Here is a 27,888-nt window from a genome sequence, read left to right as displayed (position 1 = left end):
TGTACGTTTTGTACGGCTTAATGTCCTGCTATTTTAATACGTTTTGAGCCACCAAGCGCCCCCTGGTGGAAGATATCTTTGGAAACAGTTAATAGCTAGGATCATATTCCACTCAATGGATTTTCCCGGCGACTGTCACACTTACCACCACCAGCTCAGAGACTTCTGCTGAAACTTTTGGCGTTTCTCAATGTCCGCGACGCGTTGACTGAACCGCAGCAGATGCAGAGAGCGACAGTGTTTATGGAGGAGTTAAAGCAGAGCGCACTGGCAGCGCCGGATCTGTATTCAAAGGTATGAAAGAGTTTAAACTGCTGCATTTCACACCTGAGCGAGTGTGGCAAGCTTGTGTGTTAAAACATTGTATCAGCCGGACTGTTGAATCTATACAGCACCTTCATGCTGATTGTGGGGGTGATAAAAATCAAGTAGATTTTATATAACAAAAAACTAAACATTTACTATATGGGAAAAATTTGATTTTATATATATGTATATATGATATATATATATATATATGCGCGCGCCTGTGTGTGTGTGTGTGTGTGATAAATCTCACATTTTATGTACATTTGGAAACAATTTATATGCTTTAAATTGCACAGTGCATTATTAGACAGACAGATGCTTAAAATAACAGGGAGAGATAAAAAAAAAAAAAAAAAAAAAAAATTAAAATAAAGGGGGAAAAATTTGTAATTTGTCTATTTTTATCTGCTTTGAATTGCACAATGCACTGATGACAGCCAGATGCTGGAAATAAAAAATAAATAAGACTTTTTATAATGGGAGAAACAAAAAAAATAAAAAAAAAATAAAAATAAATAAAAAAAAAGTGGAAAATGTTATGTAAAAAAGTGAAAAAAAAGAAAAAAATTTGTAAATTTGACAATTTGTCATATGCTTAATATTGCACAGTGCATTGATAAGACAGCAAGATGCTTTAAATAACAAAAGAGAAAAGAAAAAAACTTCAACTAAATGGGAAAAAAAATGAAAATGTCAAAATGTAATCATGTGCTTGATATAACAATAAAGAAAAAATCTTTTGCAATAAATGGGGAAAAAAATGTATATCTGACAATTTTTCATATGCTTTAAATTGCACGAAGCATTGATAAGACAACCAGATGCTTGATTAAAAAAAAATATCTAAATTTGCCTTTTTTTTTTTCTTTTTTTTTTAAATAACAAAAAAGAAAAACAACTTTTGCAATAAATGGGGAAAAATGAAAAGGGGGGAAATTATGTAAATGTGACAATATTTCATATTCGTTATATTGCACAATGCATTGATAAGACAGCAAGATGCTTGAAAAAAACTAAAAAAAAAAACTTTTACAAATAAATTGGGTGAAAAATGTGACCATTTTTAATATGTTTTAAATTGCGCAACGCATTGATAACATAAGATGCTTGATGTAACAAAAAAGAAAAAGACTTCGACAATAAATGGGTTAAAAATGGGGAAAAAAGAGTGACATTTTTTTTCATGTAGATTTGACAACTTAACATACGCTTTGAATTGCAGTTAATAACATTATTCAAACTAAGTTTTCACCCTGTGTTGTTCGCTGCCTGCAGTATGCTCGAGTCTGGATCTCAGACCCCACAGAGGTGTGGAGATCAGCAGAGCTCACCGCAGACTACAGCCCTGGAGATACTGTACTACATCTAGAGCTGGAGGATGGCACAGTGAGAGACAGTCTTTGAAACATTTTCTAATATACTCTGAACAGCTGTTCTTCTTTTGTTAGAAGAACTCTGGATTTTAAGCAAGTTATGCTCCATTTACCCATCCAAAATGTGTATACAAACATGACAGTATAAGGTTACTAAATGTAGTGTCTACCACTAAAGATTTTTGACTGAGTTGAGTCAGACTGGTGGTGAGCGAGACGTCGTGAAAAAATGATGGGTGTGGAATTTCAATAACATTTTTCAGTACTATACACTCATTGCTGTTTTTACAACTTATGGTTTGCTGGTGAAAGTCGTTGTAACATTATAAAATGTGTGAACTGATTAGGCCAAAGAAAGAAACACTAAACTATCAAATTTAGTTTGTGGGTTTTCTTTTCGTTGTCATGACAACATAACAGCAGTAAACACTGTAATGCCGGAACATCCCTGATTTTATCACACTGAAATAATTTTAAAACACACGAGAAGCAAACACATGTTTACTTATTGTGGCTATACTTTTTAAATATTCTTTATGTGGTAATAAACATTATTTCACAAGTCATGGGCTGCTTGGTACGTAAAAACAAATTGCATGTCCTCCATTTCACATTATAGGAATATTTTGGGTTCAATACAAGTTAGACATTATTGACCGCTTAATTACAACATTTAATTTTTTTTATTTGTATCTTCCCTCATTTTGTAAATCATTTGTAAACACAATGGAAGTCTATGGGGCAGCTCATTCTAAAGGATGTAAAAACATAAATGTGAGCTCAAAAGTTTCCTCAACATTTTTCTTTTTTTTTTTCTTCTATGCAAATTGTTTTATTTGAGCTGTACATTTGTGAATATTGTTTTGTTTTGGTGTTTGATGAGGGACTACTTTTCTAGGCGGATGAACTTCTAGTTATGCATTTCCATTGTAATTCCTGTGGATGGCGTTAATTTAATGTAAACAGCAATTTGTGAAAAGTTGCACCATATACTTATTTGGTATCCTTAGTTTACTGGCTTTATGTGGTCATGACTTAGGTTGAAATATGAGATATAACTCACCCCAAAGCACATTTATGGTTCTCTGCATTGGTTTTAACTGAACTCTAGCATCTTTTTGCAGGAGTTGGAATATAAGCTGGACCCAAAGCATGACGTCCTGCCTCCCCTCCGTAACCCAGACATCCTGGTGGGCGAGAATGACCTTACGGCTCTCAGCTACCTCCATGAACCAGCCGTGCTGCACAACCTCCGGGTTCGATTCACAGACTCCAAGCTTATCTACACATACTGCGGTAATCAGGAACCACTCAAACAATCAGTCCAGCTGGCCATGACGTTGCTTACTAGATATATAGAAAGATCTATTGCAACGTGAAGTGAGGGTCTGTTGTCTGATGCTAGTCTCTTTGATAAATAGCATATAGTCTGATTGGAATTTCACAATTTTATTTAATTTTACATGGATTTATTTTGAAAGCTGATGTAACTTTTTCAGTGTTAAAATTCTTTATCCAATCCCAGCTTAATATGCATAGACAACTATAGGTAAGCCATTCATCAAGGATCCAGTATCCAGGAGGCTGTTTGAAAACATTTTCAGCTAGTGGTGCTGAAATTCCACACTTCAGCTTTAATTGTTAATATTTAGTCCATTTTGGGTTTGATTTGGTTTTGTTTTTTGTTCTTGTTTTTCCTTGTTATTTTAATTTGTTTTATTAATTTGTTTATATTAAATAAATACAATAAATACAAATATAAATATAGATTTTTATTTTAATTATTTTTTATTGGGGTTTTTTAAGTGCATTTTTGCATCGATTTTATTTGGTTTTGTTTGTTCTTATTTTTGTTCTCTTTTTTATTTTATTTTTTTGCTCTTGTTATTTGTTTTTGTTTTGTTCTTTTTCGTGTCGTTTTGTTTTACATAAATGAGCTTGAGGACTTTGGAGCTCCCACATGCGGGAGATATTACTAATGAATATGAATCATAAAATGTGACCCGTTCGAGCTTTTGTCGTCTGTATTGCACAGTACATTAGACTTTGAGTTATGAACTCGTGTTCTTAGATTAGCAGGTTTTGCATACAGTATGCAAAGTTACAAAAGGAGCTGAAAAGATTTCAGCTTTGACTTTTGACACATCACTCCAGAAGTTTAATTTTTATTAGTAGTAAAACTTGCTAAAAGTTTGTGTTATAAAAACAGGCATCATCCTGGTCGCCATCAATCCTTATGAAAGTCTTCAGATCTATGGAGCTGACATCATCAATGCATACAGTGGGCAGAATATGGGTGATATGGACCCTCATATCTTTGCTGTGGCAGAGGAGGCCTATAAACAGATGGCCAGGTATGGGTGGATACAGCTGATAGAAGTGTATTGATATAGGAAGATCTCTCTATAAGGTAACTGTTCATCAGTGTTGGGTGTAATGCATTACTTAGTAATTAATTACTGTAATTAAATTACTTTTTCATTGAAAAAGAAAATTAAGGCATTACTCTTAATTTAAGTAATTTAATTGCAGTTACTTCTGATGTAATTGTGTTAAATGCTGTATAGACTATAGAACAATTCTATATAAAATAATAATGAATTTAAAACAGAAATTTAACATCTAATGTTAAAATGTATAATGTAAAATGTTTTCTAATTTAATGTAGCCCCCTTAAATTCTTTGGCCAGTTCATTAATAATTTATTTGATTTTATATGATTTACTTGAAAGAATGAAAGAATTAAAAGAACATTTTCATGTCTATCCTTGTATTTTTCATCTGGATGAGGTTGATAAGGGTTTTAGAAAGTAATTAATATTACAGTTGAAGTCAGAAGTTTACATACACTTTGGTTGAAATCATTAAAACACATTTCTTAACCACTCCACTGATTTAATAGCAAACTACGATGCACCTAACCGATCTCTGCCTCCATCACCTCGGTCTAATGATGGACTACACTCTTGAAATGGAATACATAGACTACCATTTAATTGCCAACTAAACCCTTCATCAGCCAACTAACAAGGACAATTGCATCTATGTGAACTTCTGCAGTTCATCCAGGATGTACTTCAAAGACATCAGTCATTAATCTTACAGTTCATACAAAATCTTTGTTTTAAACCATGACTTGCACTATACATAAGTAATACTGGCATTATATTCATGATGTTAGCCAGAGGGGAACTGGCCCCCACAGTGAGCCTGGTTTCTCCCAAGGTCATTTTTCTCCATTAACCAACATCTTATGGAGTTTTGTGTTCCATGCCACAGTCACCTTTAGCTTGCTCACAGGTGTTCTAAATACAATTATTATTTAATTACTTATTTTTAAACACAGTTTACAATCATATTTGATCAAACTACACAATGATCACTCTAAACTACACAATGATGACTCTAAGACATTATAAATATTACAGTTTCATTTTCTGTTAATGCACAATCTTTTGTAAGGCTGCTTTGAAACGATGTGTGTTGTGAAAGACGCTATATAAATAAAAATGACTTGACTCAATCTACAGTTTTGGCAAGTCGTTTAGGACATCTACTTTGTGCATGACACAAGTAATTCTTCCAACAATTGTTTACAGATGGATTATTTCACTTTTAATTGACTATATCACAATTCCAGTGGGTCAGAAGTTTACATACACTAAGTTAACTGTGCCTTTAAGCAGCTTGGAAAATTCCAGAAAATTATGTCAAGCCTTTAGACATTTAGCTTCTGATAGGAGGTGTACTGAATTGGAGGTGTACCTGTGGATGTATTTTAAGGCCTACCTTCAAACTCAGTGCCTGTTTGCTTGACATCATGGGAAAATCAAAAGAAATCAGCCAAGACCTCAGAAAAGTCTGGTTCATCCTTGGGAGCAATTTCCAAATACCTGAAGGTACCACGTTCATCTGTACAAACAATAATACGCAAGTATAAACGCCATGGGACCACGCAGCCATCATACCGCTCAGGAAGGGACGCATTCTGTCTCATAGAGATGAATGTAGTTTGGTGCGAAAAGTGCAAATCAATCCCAGAACAACAGCAAAGGACCTTGTGAAGATGCTGGAGGAAACAGATAGACAAGTATCTATATCCACAGTAAAGCGAGTCCTATGTCGATATAACCTGAAAGGCTGCTCAGCAAGGAAGAAGTCACTGCTCCAAAACCGGCATAAAAAAATGCCAGACTACAGTTTGCAAGTGCACATGGGGACAAAGATCTTACTTTTTGGAGAAATGTCCTCTGGTCTAATGAAATAAACATGTAACTGTTTGGCCAGAATGACCATTGATATGTTTGGAGGAAAAAGGGTGAGACTTGCAAGCCGAAGAACACCATCCCAATCGTGAAGCATGGGGGTGGCAACATCATGTTGTGGGGGTGCTTTGCTGCAGGAGGGACTGGTGCACTTCACAAAATAGATGGCATCATAAGGAAGGAAAATTATGTGGATATATTGAAGCAACATCTCGAGACATCAGCCAGGAAGTTAAAGCTCAGTCGCAAATGGGTCTTCCGAATGGACAATGACCCCAAGCATACCTCCAAAGTTGTGGCAAAATAGCGTAACGACAACAAAGTCAAGGTATTGGAGTGGCCATCACAAAGCCCTGACCTCAAACTGATTAAAAAATTCCAGCAACATATTGTGAGAAGCTTGTGGAAGGCTACCCAAAACATTTGACCCAAGTTAAACAATTTAAAGGTAATGATACCAAATACTAACATAGTGTATGTAAACTTCTGACCCACTGGGAATGTGATGAAATAAATAAAAGCTGAAATAAATAATTCTCTCTACTATTATTCTGACATTTCACATTCTTAAAATAAAGTAGTGATCCTAACAGACCTAAAACAGGGAATGTTTTCTACGATTAAATGTCAGGAATTGTGAAAAACTGAGTTTAAATGTATTTGGCTAAGGTGTATGTAAACTTCTGACTTCAACTGTAAGTAATGCAATCAATGTATTAGTACAGTAATCTAATTACACTGTAGAAGATGTAATTAGTAGGTAGTAATTAATTACTTTTTAGAGTAACTTACCCAACACTGTTGTGCATATAGATAAAAGATAAAAGTATATAGGAATAACTATGGAATTTTATATAACTTATGGCATTGTTTGGATAACATGAAATGTTCATAGTTTATGAAAGACATTACTGAGCTGTTCATATGTGTTTGCCCTCCTGTAAGAGATGAGAAGAATCAGTCCATCATCGTAAGTGGAGAATCCGGAGCGGGGAAGACCGTGTCTGCCAAATATGCCATGCGTTATTTCGCAACAGTCAGCTCTTCTGCAGAAACCAGTGTGGAGGAAAAAGTGCTGGCGTCCAGCCCCATCATGGAGGTATGACAAAAGCTACTGGGATAAGAGAACCTAGACACTTTCAAGATTAGTCCTAGGAAATCATACACTAATACATAAAATATTTTCACATCTATATGAAGGCGATAGGAAATGCCAAGACAACAAGAAATGACAACAGCAGTCGATTTGGGAAGTATATCGAGATTGGGTTCGACAGGAAGCACCACATCATTGGGGCCAACATGAGGACATACCTTCTGGAAAAGTCAAGAGTGGTGTTCCAGGTTACAGCCTTATTTATCTTTTATGTTTTCATTTATTTCTATTAAATACTTATTTTTTGCATTCTAAGTTTAATGACCTGTAAGTCGCCATTTAATGCAATAATACTCATTAGCTTTTAATATCAGAATAATATTAATTCTGATGAATGCAACTTGCATACTATTGAGTAAGTGATCAGGGTTTTTTCTTACTTTAGGCGAGTGAGGAAAGAAACTATCATATCTTCTATCAGCTCTGTGCCTGCGGCCATTTACCCGAGTTTGAACCTTTGAAGTTAGGTATGATACTGTACCTACTCTGCCTTGTTCATACACAATTGGAATTAAGTTTATAATGAACAATCAAGAAGATGATTAGTGTCTCCATTTGACTGGGTTATAAATGTTATTGAAACTTCAAGTCATCTGCTGTTTTGGCTTTCAAGCTTGTGAGTTGTTTCTGCCAGTAGTAAGAAAATCCTCTAATCATTCAATACTTGCCCTGAGGGTTGATTTTTTTTTTCTTGTGAGTAACCAGTGTTTCTCTTAAGGTAGCGCTGATGAATTTCCCTACACTAATCAAGGCAGAAGCCCTCTCATAGAGGGAGTGAATGACCTCAAGGAGATGCAGGCCACTAGGAAATCCTTTTCACTGTTGGGTATTGATGATTTCTTAATTTAATATGTGCTGTGACAGTGGGGTTTTCCACTATCTGTACACCAAGATCCATTATGTCTTTCTTTTATGTTTATCAGATTTTTAATAATTACATTTACATTTAGTCATTGTGCAGACGCTTTTATCCAAAACGACTTACAAATGAGGAACATAGCAAGTAATTTGTCATAAAAAGTTCAACAACATATGCAGTGTTGTACTGCCAAGTTTTCAAGGTGGCTGGAGTAGTATAGGCACTACGCAGAAGAAAGAGACAGAGTTTTTTTTTTTTTTGTACAGTAAGTGCAGTTAGTTTTGTAGTGCTCGCAGAACAGATGTGTTTTCAGCTGGTTCGTGAATGTTAAAATGGTATCAAGAGATCGTGTGAAGGTTGGAAGCTCATTCCACTACAGAGGAACAGAGAAAGTGAACGATCGTGAAATAGACTTTGAGCTTCTTTGTGATGGGACCACTAGGTGCCGCTCATTCATTGACGGCAGAGAGCAAGTTGGAGCATAGACCTGTAGAAGTGAACTGAAGTGGGTGCGGTTCCATTGGCTGTGAGTCAAATCCTTGAATTTGATGTGGGCAGCTACAGGTAGCCAGTGGAGTGAAATCAAGAGTGGAGTGACACAAGCCCTTTTTGGCTGATTGAAGACCAGATGCGCTGCTGCATTCTAGACCATCTGCAGTGCCTTAATTGTGTTAGCTGGGAGGCCAGTCAACAAAGCATTACAGTAGTCCAGTCTTGAAATGACCAGAGCTTGGACCAGGAGCTGTGCAGCATATTCAGACAGAAAAAGTCTAATTTTCCTGATGTTGTAAAGTGTGAATCTGCAAGACCAGGTGATTGATGAGATGTGGGCGGTAAAATTAAGCTGGTCATCTACCACCACTCCCAGGTTCTGAGCTGTTCTGGTTGGTGTTAATGTAGTTGAACCAAGATGAATAGTTAGGTTGTAGTGAACAGATGGGTTGGCTAGGATTACGAGGAGTTCTGTCTTGGCAAGGTTAAGCTGAAGGTGGCGTTCCTTCATCTGCTAAATGACTAAAGGTAAATGTAATAATTGACTGTGTTCTGAAAGTTTAGTCATTCAACTACTAACGTGTCTGTATCTGCTGATTCCAGGAATCACTGAGACACACCAAATGGGTTTATTCCAAATCCTGTCTGCTATTCTTCATCTGGGGAATGTGGAAGTGAAGGAGAGGGGATCATCAAGCTGTGCCATCTCTGTGAGTCACAGTGACAATGAGAAGATCAACATGAAATGGCATTTGCAACCCATTTTACCTCCATAATGGGTCTTTTATGGTGAAACAGGATATTCAATGAGAAGAAAAACAAAACAGAGTAGGACTTGATGTCATCCATGGGAACTGATTGGATGATGGTTGGAAGTGAGGGGTTAAAAAATAAGAGGACTTGATGACATCAGCTGAAAAGGAAAGTCGTTTCAGAGGCGGAGCAAGTTACATTTTGATGAAAGATTTTGGAAGTTTTTATTTTTTTTGAATAACATGCACCTATGAATCATTCACAATAAGACCAGAAAGATGTCTAAAGAAAGTAGAAACAGAAAGTAAAGCTCTTCAGCAGAAAGTAAATGAGGTCAATGAGTGTTTACATGCACACTAATACGCTGATAACTACCAAAAAATCAGTAAACTCAGAAAATGTGAAAATGCAAGAAAATTTGACTTTGACAATTTTTAAATTAGACTTGAAATTATTGGATTTTTTTTCTCTGTTTTTGATGTCAAAAGCAAACAGTCGTGGGCACAGTTGCGCACTTTGGATAAGCTGGGAATAATGGCAATAAAAGTCTTGACATGCAACACGAAATTGGGATAATAGGAAAAAGTCTACAAGTGCCAATCGGTATTTACTTTAACCATTTATTAACTGTTTATTTTACCATACCCCAGAAAAACGTTTAAGTTGTTTATATGACCACACAAGTTGGTGGCTTATTAAGCATAATCAGTGTAAGATTGTGCATGTAGACACGCTAAATATTTATTTAATGTTGACTCGAATAAAAAGAAAATTCCTACAATTGCACAAGATGAACATTTCCCAAATTGTTGATTACTTGATTATTTTATTTCTTCTACATTTTTGTGAATTGATTCTACACTATATGCATATTATATATATTTTATTGACTACAGGATGAAAATGGCCACCTGGCAGTTTTCTGTGACCTTACCGAGGTGTCGTACGAGTCTATGGCTCACTGGTTGTGCCACAAAAAACTCAAGACCGCCACAGAAACCTTGAACAAGCCTGTAACCAGAATGGAGGCTTTAAACGGCCGTGACGCTCTCTCAAAGCACATTTACGCCAAACTCTTCTCGTGGATTGTTGGGCAGGTCAACAAGGCCCTGAGCACTTCCTCCAAACCGTACTCATTCATCGGTGTACTAGACATCTATGGGTGGGTGAGGTTCTAGAGGGTTTTTTTTTTAAAACCATTTCTGACTATCAAATGTTAATATTTGCCTTAAAAAGTTGAGCTGTTGAATGATTATCATCTTTTAGTTAGCTAATTAGCATTGCAATTCCATTTTGTGCAACTAGAGGTGCAAGAAATTAAACCCTTCACTTTTAACTACATGCATTGTTTTCTCTCATGCATGTCTGATTATTTAATTTTGTGTGCACAGGTTTGAGACGTTCGAACTGAACAGCTTCGAACAATTCTGCATCAATTATGCCAACGAGAAGCTCCAGCAGCAGTTTAACATGGTCAGCATTTTTTAAACACCAGTCAGCTGCTGCAGCTGCAAATGAGCGTTCATGAAATGATCAGTCGTGTCCAAGCACATCATAACTCACAGAAAGCATTTACCCTCCAGCACGTCTTTAAACTAGAGCAAGAAGAGTACATGAAGGAGCAGATTCCATGGACGCTCATCGATTTCTACGACAACCAACCCTGCATTAACCTGATCGAGGCCAAGATGGGCTTGCTAGATCTTTTAGATGAAGAATGCACTGTAAAAAGTTTTTATAAATTTTACAGTGCAGTCCAAAAGTCTGAGACCACTAGTGAAAATGCTTTTATTTATTTAATGAGTTTTTCCTTTGCAAATGACATTATCAGCATAACAGTTTAAGTGAAAAGTTAACATTAATTTCTGACCTTTGTACAAAAGAGTTATCATGGTCAATGTCCCAAATTTGTCTACATTTGAATGGTGACCTAGAAATAGTGCAGAGTAGTATATTTCTTATTAGTTTTACATCATACACATTTTTACGTTACATTTTTCAAACTCCTAATGCTTTCTGTTAATTTCCAAGTTTTGAGTCCCATATTTTCAATGTGGTCTCAGACTTTTGGACTCTGCTTTTTAATTTGGGTTCTATATTGGTTTATGCAAGTACAATAAAAAAAACCCTAATTGGATGCTTTCAGATGCCAAAAGGTTCCGATGACTCTTGGGCACAAAAGCTGTACAACACTCACCTGAAGAAAAGCTCTCACTTTGAGAAACCTCGTATGTCTAACAAAGCTTTCATCATCCAGCACTTTGCAGACAAGGTACATGCGCGTCACTACCTGCCAAGGCAAAAAATGTGCCCTTATGTGGCCATTTACGAATTCTGCAAGTCTCACTTTAAATCTCACTATTTCTGTTTTAGGTTGAATACCAGTGTGATGGATTTTTGGAAAAGAATAAAGACACAGTCAATGAAGAGCAAATTAATGTCCTAAAGGCAAGCAAGGTGTGTTCACCTCAACAGAGCTCCAAGCCAAACATATTTATGGTTCTCCACATTCTTTAGAAGAGAAGCAGAAACATGTTACAGCTTGTGAAAATTTTATTATTTTCTTCGTCAGTGGCTGAAAAGTAACTTGACTTTTCTTGATGGCTTAAGAGAAATACTGCCATCTGCTGTTTGATCCTTTAGTGTTAGACTAGTGTTGAAAACCACTTACTAGACAGTGTAATTTTCACAAGTACAATACAAATAATGTGTCCTGTATATCTCACTCTGTTTAAAGGCTTTCCTGTTTACTCACAGTTCGCCTTGCTTGCTGAGCTCTTCCAGGATGAGGAAACACCTACAGCTCCGAGCACCACGGCACCATCTGGTCGTGCAGAGTTTAAACGGCCCACCCAGTCTTTCAGGGAGCACAAGAAATCGGTTGGACTACAGGTTAGAGAGTACCGAAAATTAAAAGACCCATCACTGTTACCCAGTCTCTGTTCTTTCACTCCCTTTCATCGGAATTTCTACTATATAGTGCAACAGTGGGGTTCCAGATGTAAAAATCACATTCATTTTCTCAATCGATAATGTATAAACCTTTTAAGACAGAACTGCCATGAGCTCAGATGTTGTTAAATTATGATATATGCTTCAGTATAAGCCAATGAGTCAATGTGAAGACAGTGTGTTTAATAGATAAATTCCCAGTGCAGAACAACACAACCCATAATCCTGAAGAGAGCTCCACAAATCAGAGAAGTTGCTTTTTTTTCAACCGCAACCGCCCACTCCCATGAAATCTAATCGTTTGTCACCGATGCCCAGCTACAAATCTGGAGGCTGCTCAAAATTCTGCAGTGCAACGTAGAATTTTTTTGAAATCCCCATGGAGAAAGTTGATGGGAAAAATACTTATGGAAATTTGGCGGTGACTGTTGAGCTCTATTGAGACATTACTCAGCCAAATCTCGTCATAGAATAATATTTTTTTTGTGTGTGTGTGTAATTGCAGTGTAATTATTTATGCATATTGCTTTCCTTCCTCTCTTTTTTTTAGTTCCGGAATTCTCTACACTTGCTCATGGACACTTTGAACGCCACCACCCCACACTACGTGCGCTGCATCAAGCCAAATGACCTTAAAGCCCCCTTTATGTCAGTAAGCTGAATTCAGAGATACTGTAATCCACTGTAAAGCATCTTTCCAGGTGTGTAATACAGGGTCATTGTAGTTTTCTTTCTCTCGCTCTCTCTCTCTCTTTCTATAGGATGGACCCCCATCGAGCCGTTCAGCAGCTTAGAGCGTGTGGAGTCCTTGAAACCATTCGTATCTCAGCTGCAGGCTTTCCTTCCAGGTGCAAGTTTGAATGACTGACTCATCACACACACTGCAATCTTACAACTGCTAGTGTCCCTTCTACTTGGAATATGACTAGCTGTGGCCAAATTGAGAGCACCAATCAGATGTGACAAACTCAAGAGCACCAATCAAAGTTTTTTAAGCTGGGCACTAATTATGCATAATTAATTAAAATGATTAAAACAACTGTCTACAGGATAGTTCACACTGCCCCGACAAATGCAAACAAATATTTAAAAGCATTCTAATGATGACCATTAGATTTTGAATGTTGGGAAACATAACTGTGAATATGCTTTAGGACTGGGCAGAAAAATGTATGGTTATATAAAATTACTTATCCCATTAAATAAGATTATTGAAGTACCACCCACCCCTACAATCGTCCATTTAGATTTTGTATCTATCTTGCTGTAGATATCACTGTGAAAAGTTATTCCCAATATATCTGTAAAAGCTACACTTACTGAAATAAGTACATTGTGTTATAATGCTTTTTTTTTTTTTTTTTACTCCTGGTCAGGTGGACTTATCAAGAGTTCTTCAGCCGCTACCGTGTTCTAATGAAGTTGAAAGATATCCTGTCAGACAGGAAGCTGACCTGCCAAAGTGTGCTAGAACGGCTTGTGCAGGTAGCACACTTGTCTTTGCAAAAATAAAGACAGCTTAGCTAACATCAAGGTCCAAAATGCTCCACCCTAATGAATGCTTGATATGTTCATTAGATTAATTTTAAAGGAATAGTTCACCAAAAAATTTAAATTCCATCATTACTTACTTAGTCTTATGTTATTTTTTTTCTGTGGAACTACCATTTCTTCTCTGCAGGACAAAGATAAATATCAGTTCGGAAAAACGAAGATCTTCTTCCGGGCTGGTCAGGTGGCTTATCTGGAAAAGCTGAGGGCAGACAAACTCCGCAAAGCTTGCATCCACATCCAGAAAACCATTCGGTGCTGGGTCGCCCGTAAGAAGTACTTGCGTATTCGCCAAGCAGCCATTACCATACAGAGATATGTGAGAGGACACCAGGCTCGATGGTGGGTGTTGAGAGTGAGGTTCACTCTGGAGTCTGGTTGATTTGGAGTTACAGGAATAGTTCACCCATGAATGAAAAAGATTAAATTATTCTAGTGTAAACAGACTTTAGAGAATTGCTTTGATGCACTTGAATACACAAATCGCAGTGCGTTACTGGCTGAGAGATAAACAGTGTTTTATCTCCCCTTATTCAGCTTGTGCCATGCTCTGAGAAGGACGCTGGCCGCAGTGATCTTTCAGAAGAACACACGCATGTGGGCGACTAGACGACAGTACCAGCGACAGAAAGCATCAGCAATTCTTATTCAAAGGTTACTGCGCGGCTATGCAGCCAGACTGGAGTACAAACGGGTATGTAGCCAATAACGTTTTTATTTTGGGGTGGTTGTAGTGGTTGTTGATTCAAAGCCTGCAACAGGAAACAAACAAACTGTGTTCAAGAATGAGCAACAGTGGGGGCCTGGGTATCTCAGTGGTAAAAGACGCTGGCTACCACCCCTGGAGTTCGCTAGCTCGCTAGTTCGAATCCCAGGGCGTGCTGAGTGACTCCAGCTAGGTCTCCTAAGCAACCAAATTGTCCCGGTTGCTAGGGAGGGTAGAGTCACATGGGGTAAACTCCTCGTGGTCGCTATAATGTGGTTCGTTCTCAGTGGGGCGCGTGGTGAGTTGAGTGTGGTTGCCGCGGTGGATGGCGTGAAGCCTCCACACGCGCTATGTCTCTGTGGCAACGCGCTCAAGAAGCCACGTGATAAGATGCACAGGTTGACGGTCTCAGACGCAGAGGCAACTGGGATTCGTCATCCGCCACCCAGACTGAGGTGAATCACTACGCGACCACGAGGACTTAAAAGCACGTTGGAAATTGGCCATTCCAAATTGGGAGAAAAAAAAAAGAATGAGCAACAGTTATTTTTTTAGTACTAAGAGTAATTCTCAGTTAATTTTAACCTTGTTATTAAGTAAATCTAACTTCAAACCTAATGTGACCGCCCCTTAAAGTCAACATGAAATCAAATACATATTCCTGGTCTTATTGAGCATAGTTTATTGGTGCACGATGGTTCAAAGAAAAAAATATTTGTCTTCTTAATCTGTCATCAAAATGCAAAAACATGCTTCACCTCAAAAATGAATTTCCTTTTCAGCTGACATCACCAATCCCTCGTTTTTCAATGCCTCCTCTCTATCTTCCTTGCTCTATTCTTGTATGTAATGACCAATTTTAACAATCCAGTCAATGTCGATGGATAAAATCAAGTCCTGCCCTCGGAATAATGTCACATTACAGAAGTAAAATGGGTTGTGAATTCTGTTACATGTTGACTTTAAAACATTGGATTTGGGATGAAAGGAAGTGTAAAGAGCTTCTTATCTTGTTTTCCTGCCCAGCTGGTGTGCAAGCGCAAGGCTTTACTGATCCAGCGTTGGGTGCGTGGCTTCCTGGCTCGTTGGCGTTTCCGTCGCATCAAGCGGGCTGTGGTGTACCTGCAGTGTTGTGTTCGCAGGATGCTAGCTCGCCGAGAGCTCAAGAAACTCAAGATAGAAGCCAGATCGGTCGAGCACTACAAGAAACTCAACTTTGGCATGGAGAACAAGATCATGCAGCTTCAGAGGAAACTGGATGAGCAGGTATCTCCATTACCTTCTCATGAAAGTTGCATTGATATCTAAAAATGGCTACATGTTTGCTCATTAACAGGCTCATGATCGGTTTTTATGGGGGGGGTTTAGCATAAGGAGAACCAAGAGCTTACAGAGCGAATAAGTGAAGTGGAGACCCATAATGCTGCTGAGTTGGAGAAGTTGAACCTGGAGCTCAAGAAGCTTCAAGGGTCTGAAGAAGAAGCTCATCATCGTACAGACCAGGTGACATTGTTGCAGGAAGAATTGGAGTTGGTCCGTCAAGAGTTGGAGAGGAACAAAGAGGTAAAATTGAAAAGTGGCATTCATTTTCGCAACTTTACCTATGCAAATGCACACAATTATAGGCCAAAATTGTAAATGCATAATCATGAAAGAGTGAAAAACCACAGAACATGCAGTAGTTACTGTACACTTACAACTGATTACCAATAATCCATCCATCCGTCCAGTTTTTAAAATCAGAAATGCAAGCACATCTGATTTAGAGGAGAGCCTGTAAAATATAGTGTTGTCTGCAGATGGTAGCTGAGCTGAATGAGAGAAACAGTTTGCTGAAGAGTGAGAAAGATGAAATGAACAGACTTATCCAAGAACAGGAGCCACAGATAATAGGTAGGTTCATATTATTGTGGCTTGGCTCTGGCAAACTGCTCCCAGAGCAGTGTAAAAAAGTATCTTTGTATTTTTAGTGTTTTTGGCAACTGTAAGCTATTATTTGAGTTTTCTACTATTTAATGTAGATCCCATGAAGTGTAATGGGCTGTTCACACCGAACACGTTTTTCGATTCATCTGCTCTTTTTTTTTTTTTTCTTCAACGCTAGATGGACTTCTTTGATCATTGCGCTGCGTCTCGTTGTTTGTTCAGTGTCTCATGCAGGAGAGATGTCTTTTTAGATGCCATGTAAGGTTAAAAGAACAGCAACTTTTAAACTTGTCTCGTGGCACGTGCGTTCAGTTCTATGTGCTGAGTAGTTTTCTTAACGTAAGGACGTGTATGAACGGCCCCTAAAGTGATTTAATGTTCGAAGGGTGAAGATGTATTTACATATTATAAAAAATGGTGAGTTTTTAATAAGTCTCAAGTGACATGGACCTGTTAATTATGTAATGTTTCTGAGACCTTCACTTGTTATCGTGATAAACAGAAAAGTTGGAGGCGACCCATCAGGAGGTCACAGAGCGCCTTCAGGCACAACTGAACGAGGAACACTTCCGTTACCAAAACCTACTGATGGAGCACTTGAAACTGGAGGACCGCTACACTGATCTGAAATCAGAGAAAGAAGCAGCTGTAGTAAGACGAAACTTGCCACTTATACAAACCTGAAAATGATGGAATGATGAATAGCTCATCATTGATTTTGTGAACTATTTTGTGCTACCAATCTTTCTAAACAGGAGCTTTCCAAACCTATTCATAACAGAGCAGATTCTGGCTACAGCAGTAGCCAATCAGAGAGCCCCTACAGCTCTGTGCTCACAGGGTCAGAGGTCAGCACGCTGGGAAGAGAGGTCAGTTTCAAAAGGCATGACTCTTATGTTTGTAAGTGTTACACAATAGTTCCTCTTGTTCTTCCTACATATATTTTGCTGTTTATCAGGCTTGCTGTGACATTGCCAGAATACGATGGTTTTGTTTTGGTTTAGGATGCTGGTCAGACGGCAGCAGATTTGTCCCTCCTGATGAAACTACAGAGGAGAGTCGCTGAGCTGGAGAAGGAAAAGATGGACCTGCAAAGTGAGATGGACACTAAAGAAGAACAACTACTACAGGAACGTACCAAGGTATGTATATGCATACATACACTGAACACTGAAACAGCTTATGGTATTTCTGACAGGCTTGAAACTACACTGTTTAGTTCTTGAAGTCTGACCAAAAAGCCTATTTACAACAAAAGGCAACAAATCGCCACAGATTACATACGAAAACTGGAAATTATTTTTCTGTGCTCTTAGGAACTGGAGGAGTGTCAGAGAGAGTTAGGGGCTGAGAGGGACTACGAGGCCCTGAAGGTAGAAAAACACACTTTTATTTTTTGAAATATGTCTTTCCAAAGAAACTCTTTTCTTACATTACAAGTAATATTTGTGCATTCTGGCCTTCCCTTCTTGTTGGGTTTCTCCTCTCTCCAGCGTCAAGAATTGGAGTCTGATAACAAGAAACTGAAGAAAGATCTCCAGGAGCTCCGCCAGTCTCTCAGTAAGGGGGTGGGGTCAAAGGCCACGCCCCCCGGAGGTCAGGCCTTTAACGTGCTCCTTGAGCAGCTCAACTCCACCAGTGAAGAGCTCGATGTGCGAAAGGAGGAAGTTTTTATACTTCGGTCTCAGCTGGTCAGCCAGGAGGCGTTCAAACATAAGGTAACAAACACACACAGACTCTCTCTCTCCTCTCCACTGTGAAAAATAGACCTGTATATAATAAATCACGATGCATTTGTTCAGCAAAAACACTTATTTTCCTCTCCAGGAAACGGCGGCTGAAGGAGACTCCAATGACTCCAGCAGGTACGTCAGCTTTCATCGTTCATGTATCTGTAATTAAATCAGAGCTGAAAATTCATACAAAGTAATGCTGCACTTTATCATATCGTATATTCTCCTCCTCTCATAGATCCCCCACATTTTGTGACCTTCATGAGCTCAATGAGGATGGAGAACTCTGGATGGCTTATGAGAGCCTAAAAGAAACTAACAAGTGACTCACACTTTTTTATCATCCCCTTTTCTCCCAATTTGGAATGCCCAATTCCCACTATTTAGTAGGTCCTCGTGGTGGCGCGGTTACTCACCTCAATCCGGGTGGCGGAGGACAAGTCTCAGTTGCCTCCGCTTCTGAGACAGTCAATCCATGCATCTTATCACGTGGCTCGTTGTGCATGACACCGCGGAGACTCACAGCATGTGGAGGCTCATGCTACTCTCCGCGATCCACACACAACTTACCACGCGCCCCACTGAGAGCGAGAACCACTAATCGCGACCACGAGGAGGTTACCCCATATGACTTTACCCTCCCTAGCAACCGGTCCAATTTGGTTGCTTAGGAGACCTGGCTGGAGTCACTCAGCACACCCTGGATTCGAACTCGTTACTCCAGGGGTGGTAGTCAGCGTCAATACTCGCTGAGCTATCCAGGCCCCACTTTTTCTCTAATTTTAATACTTTTTTTCAAATTTACTTAATTTCATGGACAAAATAAATGTACTTAAAATGTTAGTTTTAATTTGATGGGCAAAATCACAAATACCGTGACACACATACAACCACAATCAACTGATACATGGATGCACATCAATTTATTTTCTATATATTTTAGTTTCAGTTTTAGTAATGGAGTTATTTACATCTAAAATAAGCAAGACCTTTAATTTTAGATATTAAAAATGAAAGGCAAAAGCTGTCAGAGGAACTAATAAAATGTTCTTAAGCAGGAGGAAACTGTTTAATTAATACAGCACTCGAGGTATTTTGTGCGCCTCTCTCACTGTTCCCTTCGCACTCTGTTAATGTTCATATTTAACATTTTACATTTCTTGTTTTCTTGCTATCTCTGCAGGTTGCTGGTGTCACAGTTACAAACTCAGGGTCAGTCCCATGAAAAGGAGATGGAGGACATGAAGGCGGAGCTTCAGCGGTTAAGGGCGGAGCTTGATCATCAGCAGCAGATGCTTTCAGACAATCTTGAACTTCCACAGGACGCACGAATACAAGTTAGCCTACAGCATGAGATCAGTCGCCTGACACAACAAAATCTGGTAGGCGTGCCGTACGCACACAATCATGAAAAATGTATAGATAAACAATTTATTGATTAGAGGTAACAGTCATAGAAAATGATGCATTCTTTTTTTTTCATTAATACTACTGTATTAAATTATTATACTGTGATTAAGTAATTTCTATAAATTGTAGGACCTATTGGAGCAGATGGGCAAACAGGACAAGATGATCCGCAAACTAAAGAAACACCTGAAAATCTATGTAAAAAAGTTTGGGGAGCCTGAGGGTAAACATTGTACCTTTTTAACCTCTCATTTGAATGTGTATACAATATATATTATAATGGGTATGTGTGTTAGTACACTGCATGCACTAATTTAAAGCTTTTCACAAACTAGAGGTCTGTCTCAAATAGCCAGGGGTCTGCAGAAAATTTCTGAATTGTGAACAAAAATCTCAGTGAACACTTAAGAGGTGGCGTACTGGACAACAGTGAAGCTAACAGCACATAAACTGCGACAAATGAGACACCATTTGTCTGTGAGAGAAAGTGAATCTAAAATGGGCCGACAACAGTCCTTGGTTCAAAACGGTTTTGAGAAACCCTCGTATAAAGAACTTATTTGAGCTGGATCTGGTTAACTGTACATGCATTTCAAATCTTATATTCTGAATATTGATTGCTACAGCATCTCTCTTCTGTGATTTATCTCTGTGATGACAGCGGGTGTTCATATTGAACAGTCCACTCCAGAGAACATGATTGTTGAGAGCGGACGAATGGTCAGTATCGCTCGTAAAGAGAGAGACTTCCAGGGTATGCTGGAGTACAGGAGAGAGGACGAGAGCAAACTGCACAAGATACTTATCACAGGTGACTTGTAAATAATGCACAGAATGTCAACAGACTCAAAATCACAAACGGTCATTAATTTTCATTTTTACTTTGTTCCACTGTTTAGCACTTTATTACCTTTATCAGACAGTTCTCAGATCAGTCTTCAGAATGTGTGCTTTGTCTACCAGAGCTCAAACCGCGAGGTGTGGCTGTGAATTTGATCCCAGGCCTGCCTGCTTATATTCTCTTTATGTGTCTGCGACACGCCGACTACGCCAACGATGACCAGCGGGTCTCCACGCTTCTGAACTCCACTATCAACTCCATCAAGACCGTACTAAAGGTGACAGACTGTGAGACACTGTCAGAATAGGGAAGAAAGCTATTTATTTTCTCGTTTTTTGTAGAAGACTTTAGAGTCATTTATCCGGCGTTAACTTTGTAGCCACTTAAATAACTGGCTAAACGTCTTTTAGCAAATGAAAAACATTGTCCAGTTAATTTTGAATAAATATCTGACTGCGATGTAATGTTCTGTTTTCTACTGTGAAATTTCTTCTTCCTCTGTTCATATTTGTCTTGTTAATAATTGATTGTGTTTACAGAAAAGAGGAGATTTTGAAACCATCTCATTCTGGTTGGCCAACACCTGTCGCTTCTTGCATTGCCTTAGGCAGTACAGTGGAGAAGAGGTGGGTGTGGTTTGTCTATCTCCGTTCCAAACCCTAGTCAGCTGCCTACATAGACAGCATTTTTAGGCATCATAGGCGTGCTTCTGACATGAAGGCAGCAAAATGATTTGTGTTTGTGTGCATGCATGTATATGATTTTATTTATTTATAACTATACTGTATGGACCCTGACCTGATATTTCATTTCTTCCTGGCCTCTTTTAGGCATACACAAAGCACAACACTCCTCGGCAAAACAAGCACTGCCTGACCAACTTTGACCTGTCTGAGTACCGTCAGGTTCTGAGCGATCTGGCGATTCAAATCTACCAGCAGCTCATCAGGGTCATAGATAATATTCTACATCCCATGATTGGTAAGAGATCAGGCCTGTGGTTCTCACTAGGGATGCACCGGTAGAATGGTAGAAGCCAAACTTCTTGAATGATGACCCCGCGTCCACATGCGTGGACGTTGTATTTTGGCTTCGTTTTATACAACACATAATTTAAAATAATTTAAACTGACTGCTCTCAGTTCAGAAGACTCTGTGCTGTCAGTAAAACATTCGACGTATGGAGTCACGTGTCAAAACAACATGGCAGCGATCACAGCAAAAATTTGTCTTTGGGAGAAACACCAACAAAACTACATCTGGTAAGAAGCCTTATTAAGTTTTTACACTGAAACCAGTTTGAGTCAAAGGATTAGAGTTTCGAGTGTCATCCGATTCGGCATTTAAAAAATTGGAGCGATTTATCACGAAATGCCACGCTGCTAAACACAATGTACACTAATGTGTGCATTAGCACAAGGTGTTTTCATTAGCCTATATTCACTGTGCATTTTCACATTGAGAATCAATGGGTTCATCCAAAAGCTGAAAGTTTTGCTTTCAGAGGCTTTATATGGAGTTAGGATGAAAGTAAGGTGCATTTCGAATTGTTCTGTGAACAGTGCAGACAGACAGCACACTGAAGGTTTGGTCTGTCACTAAATAGGGAGCTAAGTGCATTCACTCCTGAAATCCGACCAAAAGTTCAGTTTCAGTCTGCAGATGATGTTTGGATCACTCAACGTGTTTGGCAGACATGGGACAATAGGCTAGTTTCAATCCACTTTTCGCGCTATTATTTTATCGACAAAGTGAAAATGTGTAAAAAAAAAAAAAGTTTGGGAAATTTGCCATCTTCTGCCTGTTTCCATTCAAATGGCCTTTTATCGATAAAAATGGTGTGCGTGATGACGTCATGTCTAAAAAACCACTTTGTCGCACAAGTTTTGGTTTAGCGCAGAATAAATCTGCCCTTCAGCCGTTTCCATACAGAAATGTGTGTATGTCACTAACTGTGTACCTTTCGTCTCCCAGATGTCCCTCATTTTTTCCCCCCGAAGTTTTGGTAAAATGGGGAGAGTATTGAGACAATTCATTGAAATTAGTCAGCTTACTGTCATTTTAATTTCACAAATAAATGCAATCAGAAGACGAGGAATTGCAATCAAAAGGGAGCAGTTGCCATTCTGACAGGACTGTAATATTGGTCCTGATGTTGCACCTATTGCAGGTTGCCACCGGTTCTACCCGAAAGCGAATCGTCATGGCCCTGTTCAAGCTGGCAACCTGCACCAAGTAATGGGGGAAACTTTCAGTCTTAGTAAAAGGACCATCCATCCATGTGTATATGCTGTGTGTACAGCTATTAAAGAAAAACTGATGCGGTGTAATATCAGGGTTTACATATGATACATTCCTGATATTCAAGAGGCTATTTTGAACAATCATCTAATCTAAAGCATTGCCATCACAACTGGATTATGTCCCGCATATTTCTCCAACGACTTTTAACGACCAACTGAACTTGATTGTCATCTAAAATTAATTTTAGCATCATAATGCAATTTACATTTTCTGAAGAAGCTCAGCAAACGTGATCCGAGGTAAAGAGGGTTAGATTTAAAATATTTATAAATATTCAAAAGCTCGTTTTTTGAAAGTGAACTCAGCATTGGACAAATAGTTCTGATAGTTTATAGTCTTGAAAAAAGTGTAGAACATTCTGAGAATGTCATTCAGCTGACTTTTACAGAACAGGGTAAGGCTAACTTAATTTGTGTAAATAAAAGGCATATATAGGTCTAAAAATATATATTTTTTCATTTGGTAATTATTTTATTTAATGCTTTGTTCATTTGGTAATTTATTTATCCTAATTTAATACAGGGAATTTTACCGGCATTTTTTCAAAAGTATAAACAATAATTTTATAGAATTGGGCTATATGTTAGTGTTCCAAAAAAGCACACTGATGCTTTTCTCCTAGTGTTGTGTATTTATTTTTAATTTAAAACCTCTTTGTGCACAGAAATGATATGTTTTCTGTATTGTGGGCTAATTCCATAACTACCATCTATTATTTTGAATGGTGTGGAAAAGCAACTTTAATAAATAAACGGATGACTAACGCGATTAAATTAATCACAAACAGTGGCCATTCCTTTGTTCTCCGTGCGCTTGTCGATGTGTATGATACGAGATATTTGTGTTGGCACTCCTGGAAGTGTCGTGTTTGCTGCATCGGATCTATATGCCGTTAAGACGCGTACAATAAATTGGCTTTCGAGGATGTATACCGTCCTCATGATTAACACAGGTTAATGATTGGGGTAAATTCTGTCATGTGACAATTTTCTCAACAAAATGTGTTTCCAAACCAGTTTTTCGTGACATTTGAAGTATCGACATAGAGTTTATGCGCTAGAGTTAAACGGAAAAATATTATGTCGACACTTTTGAAATTTTAGCGATAATTAGCGTTTCCATCAGCTTTATTTTGATGCGCTAAAACTTTTTTTCACAAAAAAAATCCTTGGATGGAAACATAGTTAATGGTAACCAGTTCATAGATTCAGAATTTATCATGTATAATTATATTTTAACATGGTTGGCAGTGATTGGATGATGCTGGCCGTTACTTTGAATCAGAATTATTTATGCTAATTTCTGATGTAATGTTTGTAATGTCTCAAAAACATGAATAGCCAACACTTCTGGAAACATAATAAAAAATTTGATTAAATAAAAAATTGGACTTTCTATAGTTTGGTATTATTTAAAATTTCACAACTTAGTCCCGCTGTCCACATATGTTGCCATCAATTTTTAGGAAAACTATTTGCGCTAGAATTTTCTTTTATTATTATTATTATTATTATTATTATTTTTTTTTATTACATTCTACTTGTTTCAAATCATAAAGGGAAATGAAAAATGCACACAGCAGTCATGCTTGTATCTCAGGTGGTTAAAGCACTGAAGCTTGTGTTAATAATACGTGTGGCTTAGTAGCGGCTGAGTTTTAGTTAACTGAGGAAAATTACGGCATGTCCAAACCACAATTAATTTAAACCAATCATCAGTGCTCTGTAACTAGCCAAATTCTCAGAGGTCAAGAATTTAAGGTATGTGCGCTAACAGGAGAAATATCGCCAGACAACCTCAGCAGAGCAAAAACATCATTTTTAGGGGAACTAAAAGAATCCTATTCACCCATTAAGTGTAAATAAGCCTTAAAAGGCACACACACTCCTTATTAGCAATACAGAAGCAGAAATTCATAAATATATTCTTACATAAACTGTCCCATTGAATTAAATGTGTCAGATTACATAAGAATGATTTAACAGGGGGCCTGGGTAGCTCGGCGAGTATTGACGCTGACTACCACCCCTGGAGTCGCGAGTTCGAATCCAGGGCGTGCTGAGTGACTTCAGCCAGGTCTCCTAAGCAACCAAATTGGCCCGGTTGCTAGGGAGGGTAGAGTCACTTGGGGTAACCTCCTCGTGGTTGCGATTAGTGGTTCTCGTTCTCAATGGGGCGCGTGGTAAGTTGTGCGTGGATCGCGGAGAGTAGCATGAGCCTCCACATGCTGTGAGTGTCCGTGGTGTCATGCACAACAAGCCATGTGATAAGATGCACGGATTGACGGTCTCAGAAGCGGAGGCAACTGAGACTTGTCCTCAGCCACCCGGATTGAGGTGAGTAACTGCGCTACTATGAGGACCTACTAAGTAGTGGGAATTGGGCATTCCAAATTGGGGAGAAAAGGGGAGAAAAAAATAAATTAAAAAAAGAATGATTTAACGTACGATTAGGGTGACCAGATGACCATGACAAAAAAAAATTGGGGTGCAGCAGGATCCGGGACTTTTATTTGGGGGCTTTTCACAGCAAATATTGATTAATTGCATATCACTTAATTAACTCGATTGACAGCACTATTAAAAATACAATTAATATTTTGGTTAACATTTTTGTTTACAAAATGTACAATGTTTGCAAATGTATTAAAGTCTCCACCCACAGAAAAGAGCCTTCTTCAATATTGATTTTCATTTTGGTGCATCACTAGTTCTTACTGTGCACTTTCTGGCTGATTTAAATAAAATAAAAAAAATTCACTGTCTTTCTAACCCTCTCTCCGCCATCTGCTTGCTGCTTGTCCTCTTTCTCCTTTTTTATCTACACCCTCTTCCCTTAATTCCAGCCCCAGCCATGTTGGAGCAGGAGACCATTCAGGGTGTGATGGGTGTGAAGCCCACAGGAATGAGAAAGCGCACTACCAGTTTCCCTGAGGAGACCTCTTACACGCTAGAGTCTATTTTAAAACAGCTGGATGGATTCTATTTCACACTGCTTCAACATGGCAATGACACTGAGCTCGTTCGACAGTTCATCAAACAGCAGTTCTACGTCATCTGCTCTGTCACACTAAACAACTTGCTGCTTCGCAAGGACATGTGCTCCTGGAGTAAAGGTCTGCAGATCAGGTACTGACCACTAGGGGGCACCTATGCATGAAATGTGATGTATTGCAGCTGGTTTAAACTTCATGTGCCACACCTCTCATTCACTCTCATCAGGTATAATGTTTGTCAGTTGGAGGAATGGTTGCTGGATAAGGATCTTAAGGGCAGCGGGGCGCGTGAGAGTCTGGAGCCTCTGATACAGGCAGCTCAACTTCTGCAGATCAAGAAGAAGAACCAGGATGACGCAGATGCCATCTGCACCATGTGTACTGCACTCACAACTGAACAGGTGTGTATGTGAGGTTGGGTGTTACCTTTTATATGCAGCCTCTCAGAAGAAACCATTTTGAAAACCTTCTAATGTGCGGTGTTTGTTTCTCTCTGGACAGATTGTGAAAATTCTCAGCTTGTACACACCAGTTAATGAGTTTGAGGAGAGAGTATCTATATCATTCATAAAGTCCATACAGGTGAGTCATGAGGGCTTTTTATTGGTCAATGTTTTGTGTATTTGAAAGCATTTATTCTTATATTTACATGGTTAATTTGGTTAAAGAATAAACTCTTTCTCCCCTTTAGACTTTATTAAAGGATCGTAAAGAGTCTTCTCAACTTCTGATGGACGCTAAGATAATTTTCCCCGTCACTTTCCCCTTCAACTGTTGCTCTCGAGACAATCCAGCTGCCCAGCAGCCTCAATCTGAGTTTCCTCACCCGGGTTTAAAAATATGCGAAGTTATGATGTCATAATGTGACTTTACCTTCTGGAATTATAAGAATGTTTACACTTCATGTAATACTGTAATATATTTCACTTGATAGAAGAATTTTAGAGCCGTTAAATATATTTCACTGTCTGTGTTTGCTGGAGTATGTAATGTGTTTGTGGGGCAACATGGTTCAGGACCTCGGTTTAACGTTATATCCCAAATGTGTATGCTGCCTTATAGAAAAAGTGTTTGACTAAATGTAATTGTTCTAAAGCATATTAAAAGAGTATCCACTTGTAGGGTGTAAAATATTTTCTTTTCGCTAAAGACATGAAACACTTTTTTTCTTGGTCTGTATTAAAAAATATTTTAATTTGATGTAAAAACTGTTTACCAGTATTGCTATTATAAATATGAAACCAATTACTGTAAAAAGGTCTTTCATATTCAAACAGTGTGGATTGTTGATATTTACAGTTTAAGTCAGTTTACGTACACCTTAGCCAAATACATTTAAACTCAGTTTTGAACAATTCCTGACATTTAATTGTAGAAAACATCCCCTGTCTTAGGTCAGTTAGGATCACTACTTCATTTTAAGAACGTGAAATGTCAGAATAATAGTAGAGAGAATGATTTATTTCAGATTTTATTTCTTTCATCACATTCCCAGTGGGTCAGAAGTTTACATACACTTTGTTAGTAATTTGTAGCATTGCCTTTAAATTGTTAAATTTGGGTCAAAATTTTGGGTAGCCTTCCACAAGCTTCTCACAAGTTGCTGGGATTTTGGCCCATTCCTCCTACTACGCCCTAAAAACAGCGAGAGCGACACTTCCGGACTACAACTAGCTTGTACAATCTAAATACAACACATTACGCCGGGAATGTAGTTTAAAACTAACAGAACCCAAAATAACCCTTTGTGGTTTTATTGTTTATATTAGGGTTGGTTTGGCTATTAAAAAAAAAAAAAAAAAATGTTTTATTGTTAATAATAGGGTTGGTTTGGTTACTAAAAAATTCTATGACCTAAAAACAGCGAGAGCCACACTTCTGGACTACAACCCACTTCCGGGTTACAAGCACGGTACACTGGGAAATGTAGTTTAAGACTAACAAAAACCAAAATAAACGTTTTTGGTTCATTTTATTGTTAATAACGGGGTTAGTTTGTCTACTAAAACTAAAAAAAATAATTCTATGACCAAAAAAAAAAACAGCGAGAGCGACACTTCCGCACTACAACCTGCTTTTGGACTACAGTTTGACAAGCAAGGTATGCTGGGAAATGTAGTTTAAAACTAATAAAACCAAATTAAACTTTCTTTGGTTCTTTATATATATATATATATTAGAACTGGTTTGGCTACAAAACTAATAAAAAAATATAATTAAATAAAAGTCCTACAACCATAAAACAGCAAGAGCCATACTTTCG

At 38.2% G+C, this 27,888-nt stretch overlaps 1 protein-coding gene across 1 annotated transcript; it reads left to right on the top strand.

Annotated features, from left to right (window-relative positions):
- The first annotated feature begins 154 nt into the window (after positions 1-154).
- Positions 155-26,772, top strand: myo5ab (myosin VAb). Its single transcript, XM_051689600.1, is given in 41 exon segments — positions 155-294; positions 1,585-1,695; positions 2,807-2,978; positions 3,892-4,036; positions 6,893-7,046; positions 7,148-7,291; positions 7,489-7,570; positions 7,822-7,929; positions 9,058-9,164; positions 10,104-10,369; positions 10,599-10,680; positions 10,791-10,931; positions 11,354-11,479; positions 11,581-11,664; positions 11,965-12,099; positions 12,710-12,807; positions 12,921-13,007; positions 13,536-13,644; positions 13,841-14,052; positions 14,248-14,404; positions 15,443-15,682; positions 15,785-15,979; positions 16,216-16,309; positions 16,845-16,993; positions 17,098-17,211; positions 17,347-17,484; positions 17,659-17,715; positions 17,836-18,060; positions 18,170-18,207; positions 18,314-18,397; positions 19,259-19,457; positions 19,615-19,708; positions 20,147-20,296; positions 20,449-20,603; positions 20,866-20,952; positions 21,157-21,307; positions 25,476-25,758; positions 25,852-26,026; positions 26,127-26,207; positions 26,317-26,396; positions 26,398-26,772. Coding segments are annotated over 41 exon segments (5,445 nt in total). The 5' UTR covers positions 155-222; the 3' UTR covers positions 26,462-26,772.
- The last annotated feature ends 1,116 nt before the right edge of the window (positions 26,773-27,888 follow it).

The sequence above is a fragment of the Myxocyprinus asiaticus genome, chromosome 46, assembly GCF_019703515.2.
Source record: "Myxocyprinus asiaticus isolate MX2 ecotype Aquarium Trade chromosome 46, UBuf_Myxa_2, whole genome shotgun sequence".
NCBI lineage: Eukaryota > Metazoa > Chordata > Actinopteri > Cypriniformes > Catostomidae > Myxocyprinus > Myxocyprinus asiaticus.
This window is presented reverse-complemented; position numbering and strand designations above follow the sequence as displayed.